This window comes from Tiliqua scincoides, chromosome 8, assembly GCF_035046505.1.
Source record: "Tiliqua scincoides isolate rTilSci1 chromosome 8, rTilSci1.hap2, whole genome shotgun sequence".
Classification (NCBI taxonomy): Eukaryota; Metazoa; Chordata; class Lepidosauria; order Squamata; family Scincidae; genus Tiliqua; species Tiliqua scincoides.
Window position 1 is genome coordinate 41,268,667 of NC_089828.1, and position 12,903 is coordinate 41,281,569.

A 12,903-nucleotide genomic window follows, 5' to 3' on the forward strand; every position below is an offset into this window, starting at 1 on the left:
TTATTATTGTTATTAACAACGCTTCCAAATGAGCCCTGCCACTGTGGCAGGCAGTTCCCTGCCATAGGGCCTTAGTGGTAATAAGCACTGGGTGTGCAGACATGAACTCAGATGAATAGAAATCAGCAAAATGCTATCCAAACTTCCAATTGTCTAGCTAGCTCAAAGAAACGGCTGAAACTGCAAGTCTCAAGACAGGTAAAATCAGCTGCAGGCAGGACTGGCTCAAGAGCTCCTGATACCTGAGGATACCTGAGCATACCAAATGCTCTCCTTTATTTGATGATGTGCTAGCCTTTGTGCTTTCCCCTCTCCAGCTCAGCACTCTCTTCCCCTTCCCATTTCCTCTCCCTCTCTGTCCCCCTCTTCCTTTTCCAATTCAGGGAATAGAAGGAGGTGGGGGAGTAGTAGAGGCAAGTAGGTGGACAATGATGGGAGCTCTCCCGACAGTCTCCCAAGGCAACTGCTTTCGTTGGCCCCATGGATAGGCTGGCTGCAGGACATACGTAATCAATGGGAAAGAATCCAAAAGCTATGCAAACAAATCACACAAAAAATCATCACATTTTTTTTCAGATTGACTTGTCTCATTGACTCACGACACCAGGGTGAGGCTAACTCTCCCTTAGGTCTCATCCACCAGGAAAACAAAAAAGTTCCCTCCTCTAAAGGTCTTTTTCCTCTTCACCGATTAACCCAACCATTCTCATCTGAATCTTTAACATATGAAGAGCCCCAGCTACTCTAATACCAATGCAAGAGGAAGTAAGAACCCACATGTAACAGTTTTATGACATGGGCAAAACAGGGGGGAGGAGGTGTTTCCATGCAATAGTTCATTCAGAATCTTTTATTGACATATATAATACATATAAGATAAGAAAAGTAATGTGATAAACCACACTTATTCACAGCTGGACTTCCTTCTACGCAGCCTCCATCACCTGCTGCAAGAAGACGACCACCCGATTGACATTCTCCATTGAGTAATAATGTACAGGAGATCTTAGCAGAATCAGGCAACTCCCACTCAGTTCTCATCATAGAGTCCAGATGTATTGACTGTATCTGTATTGTATTGTATTGTGTTGTTTTGACCTCTGTATTGACACAGGGTTCTGGGACAAAAAGAACTCAGGGAATTAGCAGAGCCATAAAACCATCAACCCTCACTAAACTTGACTGGCTTCTGTTTACTCTTACTCTGTTTGCTCCCAATTGCAGGAGCTCTCTGACCATAAAATGGGTTAATTTTACTATGCCCAAAGTAGACCTCCACCCAGCTGGAGTCCCCACTTGGCTTTACACAGGGAGCAAGGAGTGAACTTAACAGGGCACTTGTGGTAGATCAAACCAAGTCACTGGGTTCAGATACAACCAGTTCCCCTCTAGGTTACCCAATAAACAACACTTGAAGTAAGTTAGACCGCAAAAGGAGAGGCACTTCAAAGGGCATCAATATAGAGATTTAAAGAGTATACAACACACAACAATTTAAAATAATAAAAGCTAACTGCTGATACTAACAGTATCACTCACCAAAGTAGCATAGCCATAAATCTCAATCCAACAACCAGTGTTGGGAACTTGGACTCGAGTCACAAAAATGCGCATTTTTTTGTGACTTTGCAACTCATGAATCATGCACATGGAAGACTGAAAAAGTCAGGGTCCCCCGACTCTGCACTCATCCCCACGCCTGTGTCTGGGGGTGCTTGCTTACTGTTTTTGCCACGTGGAAAACCTTGTGGGGCCAGCATTCCAACAGCAAACAGCATGGAGTTCCAGCTGGGAAGCAGGGAAGGGTTAATTTCAGCAGGAGAGGGAAGGCGGGACTGGGCTCTCTTTTCCCATCTTTGATAGGAAGGAAGGAAGGAAGGTGATCATTGGACAAAGGATGGGCATTCTCATATAGTCATAAGGGGGCAGTGCAGAAAGACATAGATGATGGCAGGTAGTATTTTGTTGCTATATACTTATTAAAAGTAAGAGCCTCTTATCAATTTGCAGCTGAGCCAGCTTGTGCCAGAATAAATTCCTGTCCACTGAGTCAAAAGCCCCTTTTAAGTCTATGAGCACAATCTTAACCAGGTCTACACAAAAGTAAGTCTTATTTTGTTCAGTAGGCCTTACTCTCAGGAAAGTGTGGTTAGGATTGCAGCCTGTGACTAATTTAAGCTTTGTGCCTTCGGATTGTTTCTCGATCAGATTTTGATAGAGTAATTGAGTGATCCAAAGTAGATTTGCCCTGCTAGAACCCCACTTGTTCTGGTCCCCGAATGTTCTGGTTAGTCATCCAGAGCAGGGGTGCCCAAACCCCGGCCCTGGGGCCACTTGTGGCCCTCGAGGCCTCTCAGTGCGGCCCTCAGGGAGTCCCCAGTCTCCAATGAGACTCTGGCCCTCCAGAGATTTGTTGGAGCCCGCACTGGCCCAACACAACTGCTCTCAGTGTGAGGGCGACTGTTTGACCTCTCGCGTGAGCTGTGGAATGAGGGCTTCCTCCACTGCTTGCTGTTTCACGTCTGTGATGCAGTAGCAGCAGCAAAGGAAAGGCTAGCCTTGCTTTGTGCAAGGCCTTTTATAGACCTTGAGCTATTGCAAGACCTTCATTCATTCATATAAGTTCATCTTTAATATATTCATTTATGTAAATGTATGCAAATTTATTCAAATTTTAAATGTAAATTACTTCTTCCCCCCCCGGCCCCCGACACAGTGTCAGAGAGATGATGTGGCCCTCCTGCTAAAAACTTTGGACACCCCTGATCCAGAGGATGAGCTTAGTTAAGAGAAGTTTAGTGTAAAGTTTACTGATGGTAGAATGTAAACTAATTGGTCTATAGTTGGATGGTACACCAGGGTCTCTCTTTTTATGAATCGGGACAACAACAGTGTTAGTCCAGGCCTTTGGCATTCAGCCAGTCCTGTAAACCATAGTATACAGGGCAGCAACGGAAGGGGCCCAACAGTTTTAGAATATCCAGTGGGATTGCATCTGGACCAGGGGCTTTACCTGTTTTTAATTGACAGATTAAGGGCCCAATCCTATCCAATTTTCCAGCACTGGTGCAGTTGCAATGCAGCCCCAAGGTAAGATAGCAAATGCACCAGCACCGGAAAATTGGATTGGGCCCTCTTTGATTTCTTCCTGGGATACAGGAGGCCATTCCGGTGCCTCTATTAGAGAGCTGTCAGGAATTTCCGTACTAACCTGTTCCTTCTCATAAAATAGTGTTTGGAAATGATTAAACCAGCCCTTGGGTGAAATATAGGACAGACCCTCCTCTTGACAAGAGCTGGACACAATAGTCTAAAACTGTTTTGATTTTTTCCTTGCAATAGAAAACGATGAAGGAAGCCTCATTGATGCAATGGGACTTCTGAGTAGACCTGCAAAGGATTGGGTTATAAGCCTCCCGGCTGCTACAAGTGACTCTCCCTCCTCTCCCTCTTGCCACTTCTGTCCCCTTGTTCATACTACCCATCCCCTCACACCTTGCCAAGCTCAGACACTTCCCTGTAGGTCCGTCCATGCTCGCTGCTCCTTCTGAGGGTAGAATCGGGAGTCATGATATGAAGAGGGGCAGGTCCTCACTGGAGGTTCTTACGGAACTGATAGCTTTCTGCACTGCTGTGCTCTCAAATAACAGTGGAGCAAACTGTTTGCATCAATGAATTGAAAAAAGGTGGTTGAAAATTGACAGACTTCAGCACATCACTGATGGCAGACAGGATGGGAACATAAGGGCAGTGTGAATGAGAGCTCTGACACACACCCTGCCCCATCTGCACCTATGTTTTTTCTCTGCAGCCCCAGCTGCCTTGCTTGAACATAAGAACATAAGAACAGCCCCACTGGATCAGGCCATAGGCCCATCTAGTCCAGCTTCCTGCATCTCACAGCGACCCCACCAAATGCCCCAGGGAGCACACCTGATAACAAGAGACCTGCATCCTGGTGCCCTCCTTTGCATCTGACATAGTCCATTTCTAAAATCAGGAGGTTGCAGATACACATCATGGCTTGTAACCTGTAATGGATTTTTCCTCCAGAAACTTGTCCAATCCCCTTTAAAAGGCAACCAGGCCAGATTCCATCACATGCTGTGGCAAGGAGTTCCACAGACTAATCGTCCACTGGGTAAAGAAATATTTTCTTTTGTCTGTCTTAACTCTCTCAACGCTCAATTTTAGCAGATATCCCCTGGTTCTGGTGTTATGTGAGAATGAAACAAGCTCTCTCTATCCGCTCTATCCAACCCCTGCATAATTTTGTTTGTCTCAATCATGTCCCCCCTCAGGCGCCTCTTTTCTAGGCTGAAGAGGCCCAAATGCCATAGCCTTTCCTCATAAGGAAAGTGCCCCAGCCCCGTAATCATCTTAGTTGCCCTCTTTTGTGCCTTTTCCATTTCCACTATATCCTTTTTGAGATGAGACGACCAGAACTGGACACAATACTCCAGGTGTGACCTTACCATAGATTTGTACGGCATTATAATATTAGCTGTTTTGTTCTCAATACCTTTTCTAATGATCCCAAGCATAGAATTGGCCTTCTTTATTGGCACCGCACATTGGGTCAACACTTTCATCGACTTGTCCACCACCTCCCCAAGATCCTTCTCCTGATCTGTCACAGACAGCTCAGAACCTGTTAGCCTATATGTGAAGTTTTGATTTTTTGCCCCAATGTGCATGACTTTGCACCTACTTACATTGAAACGCATCTGCCATTTTGCTGCCCATTCTGCCAGTCTGGAGAGATCCTTCTGGAGCTCCTCACAATCACTTCTGTTTTTCACCAATTGAAAAGTTTGGTGTCATCTGCAAACTTAGCCACCTCACTGCTCAACCCTGTCTCCAGGTCATTTATGAAGAGGTTGAAGAGCACCAGTCCCAGGACAGATCCTTGGGGCACATCGCTTTTCAACTCTCTCCATTGTGAAAATTGCCCATTGATGCTCACTCTCTGTTTCTTGGTATTCAACCAGTTCTCAATCCAGGAGAGGACCTGCCCTCTAATTCCCTGACTGTGGAGTTTTTTCAGTAGCCTTTGGTGAGGGATCATGTGAAACGCTTTCTGAAAGTCCAGATATATAATGTCCACGGGTTCTCCCACATCCACATGCCTGTTGACCTTTTCAAAGAATTCTAAAAGGTTTGTGAGGCAAGACTTACCCTTAGAGAAGCCATGCTGACTTTCCCTCAGCAAGGCTTGTTTGTCTATGTGTTTTGAGATTCTATCTTTGATGAGGCATTCCACCATCTTACCCGGTATGGATGTTAGGCTGACTGGCCTATTGTTTCCCGGGTCCCCCTCTTTCCCTTTTTAAAGATTGGCGTGACATTTGCTATCCTCCAGTCCTCTGGCACTGTGGCCGTTTTGAGGGCAAGTTGCATATTTTAGTTAAGAGATCAGCAACGTCATTCTTTAATTCCTTAATAACTCTTGGGTGGATGCCATCAGGGCCCAGTGACTTATTGATCTTTAATTTATCAATGAGGTCTGAAACATCTTCTCTTTTAACCTCTATCTGACTTAATTCTTTGGTCAGGAGGGGCTGTTTGGGCAGCGGTATCTGCCCGAGGTCTTCTACCATGAAGACAGATGCAAAGAACTCATTCAATTTCTCTGCCATCTTGCTTTTCAAAAGATTCTGACTAGAGTCATACTGATGCTAAAAATGGCACTGGATGAGTTGTGAAGGCCACCTGTTATGACTTGTTTGAAACCCAAGTTAGGGGGCGGAGACGACTCAACTCGAGTCAGGGTTTGTGGTTCCAGCACATCCCTGGATTGAGGTATCCAAATTTATTTTGTAATGTATTTGTTCTGTACTGTATAGCTTGTTTTAGCATGGCCCATGCCCTTCCCCCTGGAAGCCCAGCCCCTGGGGATTTTGCCCCATTCTCCCCTCCCTTAGACCTGAGCACACCACTCTCTTGTTTATCGCTTGGTCTTCTCACTCCAACCTATGCACTCACCCTTCTACAAGTGGAGCCCCTTCCCCCTCTCCCTCCCTCCCTTCAATTCAGGGAAACCCACCCAGAGACAGAAGAAGAATTCTTCCCTGCTTTCTCTCAGAGAGGTTGGAGATGGGATCTCTTGGCTCTTTACATTTCCGTAAAAAGCAGCAGGACGGAGGGAGGGTTGAAATGGTGATCATAGCACACCAGGAAAGGAGGATTAATTCTGTGATTTATGTTATGACTCATTGGTATACTGGAGTCCCGAAGCTGCTCTTTGGTGCATTTTAACCCTCTCCTCCTATAATCTGGAATCTCTTTTTCTCACATACACACGCACACATGTACACATTCTTTCTCTCTTCTTCTGACCTTCCCCTCAGTGATCTACAGCAGTGGTTCCCAAACTTTTAGCACTGAGACCCACTTTTAAAATGACACGATCAGGACATACTTAGGTTTTCTAGACTTTTTTTTTTTTTTTAAAAGGAGATCTAGAACAGAGGTCTCTAAACTTCTTGGCTGAAGGGTCACATCAAATATCTGGCAAGGTGTTGAGAGCCAGAAAAAAAATTAAATATAAAATTTAAATAAATACATTAGAGATAGAACTAAGATGAGTGAATGAATGAATGGGCTCAAATGTCAAGGTTTCTCCAAGCACCAACACAGCACAAGAAATAAAGCACACACTTAAATGAACCCCATCCCCCCACTGTACAAGCACAACTCTGGTTGTGTTTGGTTAACTGGGCCACAGGCTTTCAGGAGATCAGATAGAGGCTCGCCACGTGCCACATCTGGCCCCCGGGCCAGGGTTTGGAGACCCCTGATCTAAAAAGCTATAATATTTATATTTATTTATTTACAAATAATAATAACCAGAAAAAGATTCTCAAACATTTATCTCCCTATATTTACGCATGCTTGCAAACTGCAGGGAGCTCAGCTCTTTGCAGGGTAATGAGCAGCTATCTGATTTTTGAATGGGCTCAGGGCTTGAGGCAAGTGTGTTCTCTACTGGCACTACGCGACCTACTAAAAATTGGGTTGTGACCATGTTTTGCCAAATTTTTGTTCCAAGCTTTACCGAGATAACTTATGCCCACTTTAAGTTAATTAGTTCCCCTCGCTCAAAACCCAGCTCACTCTAGCGGCATACAAAGCTACTGTTGAACCTCAGCTCTAACGGGGAGACAACCTGTAGGTAGTATGCCAGTGGGGCTGTGAGTTCTCCTGGTTCTCAAAGCAGCAGCTGGGTATAGCAGCACCCCCTCAGCTCTCCACTACCCAGCAGTCTCCAGCTGTCCTTGTTCCAACAATCCTCAGTAGTCTGTTCTCCCGTCCATCCACCAGTCAGTCAGTCAGTCAGTCAGTCAGTCAGTGGGTCCGCTAGTTCATCAGTCAGTCCATTAGTCCCTCGGTCTATTAGTCAGTTAGCTTGTCTATCCATCCTGTTTCCTCCAAGCTCCTTTCTGCTCTCTCAGGGCTCAGTCCTATCCAATTTTTCAGTGCCGATGCAGCTGTGCCAATGGGGCATGCACTGCATCCTGCGGTAGGGAGGGAGTCACATAGGCCTCCTCAAGGTATTGGAACATTTGTTCCCTAACCTCGGGACTGCATTGTGACCGCACCAGTGCTGGAAAGTTGGATAGGATTAGACCCCCAGTTTCTCCAACCTCCTGCAACTACAAAACTCTCCCTCCTCCAGGTGCTGCTTTTATTCCTGAGGGCCTTGTTGCCCTATTGGCTGCAGCTGTGCAGCATGCTCACTACAGTCTAAGGCCCTGGTGTTATCCCCATGCTTCCCAGACCTGTCAGAGCAGGGGGCCACTGATGACCCCACACCCTATCTCCTCCAGGGATCTTGTGCATTTCCATTACAGATGCACAATTTTGGAACTACAGGATCTACACCAAATCCAATGCATGTCTACTCTGAAATAAGTCCATCTGTGTTCCGTAAGGCTTACTCCCAGGAAAGTGTGTATCGGTTTGACTTTTCTCCTTTAATTCCCTTGTTTACCTTGCAAGCCACTACTTTTTTCTTGTTGCTTGGGAAGTTTTGTTGTTTGACACGGTTTCTTATCTTCCCAGGCCCTTCCATGGATTCCAATGGACAAAAGAAAGCACTAAGTTGGCGAAAAATCTTCACCTTTGTTCTCCTCCAGGTTGTCATCAGCACAATATTTTTTGTCTACGTCCGAAACTTCAAGACACGAGAGTCTGTGATCTACCTTTCCTCCACAGGCGAGCCACCTAGAGACAGCTCCCCAACAGTAAAGGAGTCTTTGAACTCCAGTTTGAACCCCATCATCCTGTTGTGGACGTGGCCATTTGGGTCACAGTTTCGAATTCAAAAGTGCTCTGATCTCCTTGGCATTCCAGACTGTCACATCACGGCCAACCGCAGTTGGTACCAAAAAGCAGACGCCATTATTGTACATCATAGAGATGTGTGTACTAGCCCCAAAAAGCTCCCCCAGGAGCCAAGACCACTTTCTCAACGCTGGATCTGGTTCAATCTGGAGTCTCCCAGCCACTCCCCCAACCTGGGTTTCATGGACAACCGTTTCAACCTCACCATGTCCTATAGAAGAGACTCTGATATTTTTACCCCTTATGGGTGGCTGGAAGTCCTCAACCAACACCAGAATGTCACCGTTCCCTCCAAGTCTAAGCTGTTGGCTTGGGCTGTGAGCAACTGGAATCCAAACTCTCGCCGAGTAAAATACTACAATGAGTTAAAGAAATATATTAAAGTGGATGTATATGGACGCAATCACATGCCTCTACCTCGGGACAAACATCTGTCCATTTTATCCCAGTATAAATTCTATCTGGCCTTTGAAAACTCCATACATGAAGACTACATTACTGAGAAACTCTGGAAGAACTCCTTCCTCTCCAAGGCTGTGCCCGTTGTCTGTGGACCGCCACGGAAGAACTATGAGCGTCACTTGCCCCCAGATTCATTCATTCATATTGATGACTTCCCCACTGCAAAAGAGCTGGCTAACTTCTTGCAAGAACTGGACAAAGATGCAATACGATATCAGAGTTACTTCCAGTGGCGGTCGTGGTTGAAACCCGTGGGAGAGACATTCTTTAACATTCACTTCTGCAAAGCATGTCGATACTTACACAGATTACCTATCCAATACCAGTCTGTGCCAGAGTTGAGTAAATGGTTCAGATGAATTGGGAACTCATTACTTTGAACTTGATATCATGCCATTTTGAGTACAGCTGAGTACTGAGATCAAGAAATCCCCAGTTCTTGCATGGTCTTCAAGATATATAAAAACCAACAGTGCAAGAAGAAAAGGGTGATTGGTGAGAGAAGTTATATCCACAGTGCCCTAAGTTTGAAGGAACCCAAAGGAGCCTAATCTTATATTTTCCACCCCCTATTGATGCAGTAGCACCAAAATGGTGACCACTGCATTCTATGGTGTGCGGGGAGCAGTTGCAGAGGTCTCTTCTAGGTAAGCCTCAAAGGTGTAGACAGATCTACTCGGACCTGCAACAGCTGCCACAAGTCCACGTTGACCCATGCTGCAGGATCAGGCCTGGGAAGGGAGTTAGGGTATTGGTGTCACCAATCCTGCCCCCTCCCAGAACCCAGCCTGCCCTGGGCTGAGCCACAGGCAGCCCCAACCCTGCGTTAGATCTGGGGCAGGCCAGTCGGCCTCCCTGTTCCAGTGTGGGTTAGGATTGGGCTGCCTGTGAATCTTATATCATTTATCTCTGACTCCTCTTCCTTATAACCCCTTATTTTCCATGTCAATATTTGTGCATGTATTGTCAGCCATTGATCTAAATGATCCCAGAACGCATATGCTTGAGGGCATATGCGTGTAACCGCACTGTACAAGTCCTTTAGCCCAATTCTGATTTTGTAATTCTTATGCAATCATAACTCTTTTGTCCTTAAAAATATTGCAGTCTGAATGAAAAACTCCTCTTACAACTATTTTAGAAGCTTCCCATAATATTATTAGATTTATTTCCGATACACTGTACTGTTAAATAGAACATAATCATTAAGCATACCTGTGATATGAAAAAAACATTTCTTTATTTTGTAAGAACAAATTGTCTAAATTTGAAGTGGAAAGTTTTATTTCTGTTCCTACTCTCCATTCTGAGGAGACTGGGGCATGATCAGGCAAAGTTTGGGGTTCAGTAGGTATACACTGAGTTAAATGTGGAGATTTTTTAAAAAATCAATATGTGAAGAGGAATTGTAGTAAATTGAAAAAATGTAATCTTAAAAAAAAATAGTGCTCTGTAAAGCCTCCAAGTATCCAAAGATAAGTTTGATAAAAATTCTTTTGGCAGCCTTCCAGAATTTGTTCTATTCCTACCTGATCTATCTGATACTGCATCATTAGGGGATAGTACATCACTAAAGCCTCCTCCTAAAATATATCTTTATGCATGTTCTATGCTAAGAATGTATTAATTTTTGTATAGAAGACCATCTGGTTAGTATTAGATGCATAAAACCAGTCAATTAAAATAGACGTATCTTTTATTTGAGTTGTCCTAAAATATATTGACTTTTAGGGTCGAGAATCCAAATAGAAAACACATATGGTAAATGCTTGTTTAGTACTAAAGCTACTCCTCTCATATTTTCTTTAGCAATGCTGCATGAACGTCCCCCAGTACAGTACAGGAATTTCTCATCTCCTTGTTTAATGTGTTTCTTGTGGAAAAATCATAAGTGACCTTGATATTTTCCTATGCTTAATTGAAGAGTTCAGTCTTTGTACATTGGCTAGATTATCTGTTTAAGGAAAAGTAACACCATACTTTCTTTGGAGATTAAGAACCCAATCCTGAGCTGCCCGGCGCCCAGGGGAGTAGTGGTGCCAAAATGGCTACTGCTGCATCCTATATGGGTACCCTGGCAGCCACCAGAGTCTCTTTGGGGAAAGGGGACAGACGCAGGCCCCGCAGTGGGTCTCTTCCAGTCTGTGCTGGCTATTTTGCCTTTTGCTTTTAAGCCCGACACAGAGCATTGGATTTGGCGGAGCAGGGCTCTGCTGATTCCCACCTCCCCCCAACCCATGGGCTTTATAAATTACTGCATCCAAAAATTTTTTGGATATAATATATCAATGGATGATTGGAATCAAATTTGGAATACAAATATTAAGATAACTAAAGCAGTGTCTTTTAAAGAGAACTTATATAAAATGTTTTATAGATGGTATTTAACACCAGAGAAGTTAGTAAAAATGTACTCTGGGTTATCAAATAAGTGTTGGAAATGTAATGAGCTGGAAGGAACTTTTTATCATATGTGGTGGACATGCGAAAAAGCAAAGAAATATTGGAAAATGATACATAAAGTGTTGCAAGAGATATTGCATTGTGTATTACCATTCAAACCAGAAATATTCCTCCTAAATGTGACATCAGAAATTAAAGACCAACCTAAGAAACACCTTATTGTACATATTGTTACAGCGGCAAGAATATTGTTTGCGCAAAAATGGAAATCCATAGATGTGCCAACTAAAGAAGATTTAATAGATAAAATCTATGAAGTAGCAGAAATGGAAGTTTTAACAGAAAGAATGAAAGAGAGAGATTTAGATAAAGAAAATATTGGAAGTTTTTTTATGATTGGGTAGATAAATTTAGTTAGATAAAATTGAGTGTTTCGTAAAAATCATTTTTTTATATTGATAAATATGCGAACCTTTGTATTGATGATTATTGTGTTTTTTCTGTGTTAACTGAATGATGTATGTTGGAATCTGGGGCCAAACCTTATGTGTAACCTGTGTTGTACCCTACCCAAAGTTAAACCTATTTCCTTTCCTGTATCTGTAATGAATGAATAAAATATATTTTAATAAATAAATAAATAAATTACTGCATCCAATTTTGTCAAGTTTTTCCTTTTGGGCCACCCAGCCCACGTCCAAGCACCTTTCACCAGCCTGGTTGTTATACTACTCTCCTCCTTACCCCATATTTCTTTTGAGTTTTTAATATACTGGTTATATTCTGACTCCTAGCCTGCTTGACTCCATGTTCACTAATGGGTTGATCACTTGTGGGTGCTGCTGTGATGGGGTTTTAAACAAGAATCACTGGGTTCTATGTTCTCCCAAGAGCGGAGGTTTTTCCCAGGAAGCCACCCTCTGCCTGAGTTCCTTAGCTTGGGTTGGGGCAGCGGATAGATGACCCAGTGAATCTATGAAGCAAAGAACAGGAAAGGGTGTCAGCAGCTGCGACGTGTTTGCCCAACATTTTGCAGATAAAATCAATCGTATTCGTCGCGACTTGGATGCCACATTGACAATGTCTGATGATGTCCCCTTGGCAACTGCTTGTCCAGTGTTGTGGGATTCTTTTCAGCTTGTGCAGCCTGAGGATGTGGACAGACTCCTTTGGAGTGTGAGGCCGTCTGCCTGCCTGTTTGACCCTTGCCCAGCTTGACTGATTAGAGCTGCCCGGGGGGGACTGGCTGAGTGGACGGGGAGGGTGGTCAATTCTTCCTTGGTGGAGGGGATGTTGCTGCTCGCCTTGAAGCAGGCGGTGGTTCGCCCCCTCCTGAAAAAGCCCTCCCTGGATTCCACTGTGTTGAATAACTACCAGCCAGTCTCCAACATCCCGTTTCTGGGCAAGGTAATTGAGCGGGTGGTGGCGACCCAACTCCAGAGGGTCTTGGATGAAGCGGATTATCTGGATCCTTTTCAATCTGGTTTCAGGCCAGGCTTCGGAACGGAAACTGCCTTGGTCGCCTTGGTGGATGACCTACGCCGGGGACTGGACAGGGGGAGTGTGTCCCTGTTGGTCCTGCTGGACCTCTCGGCGGCTTTCGATACCATCGACCATGGTATCCTTCTGGGCCGACTGGCTGAGTTGGGAGTTGGAGGCACTGTTTTGTGGTGGTTCCGCTCCTACTTGGAG

The 12,903-nt window shown here is 44.5% G+C and overlaps 1 protein-coding gene across 1 annotated transcript; it reads left to right on the forward strand.

The window, feature by feature from the left end:
• Nucleotides 1-8,072: 8,072 nt before the first annotated feature.
• Nucleotides 8,073-9,167, forward strand: LOC136658992 (4-galactosyl-N-acetylglucosaminide 3-alpha-L-fucosyltransferase FUT6-like). The gene has a single exon (XM_066635987.1). It carries the CDS (start codon nucleotides 8,073-8,075, stop codon nucleotides 9,165-9,167), a length of 1,095 nt encoding a protein of 364 aa, XP_066492084.1.
• Nucleotides 9,168-12,903: the final 3,736 nt, after the last annotated feature.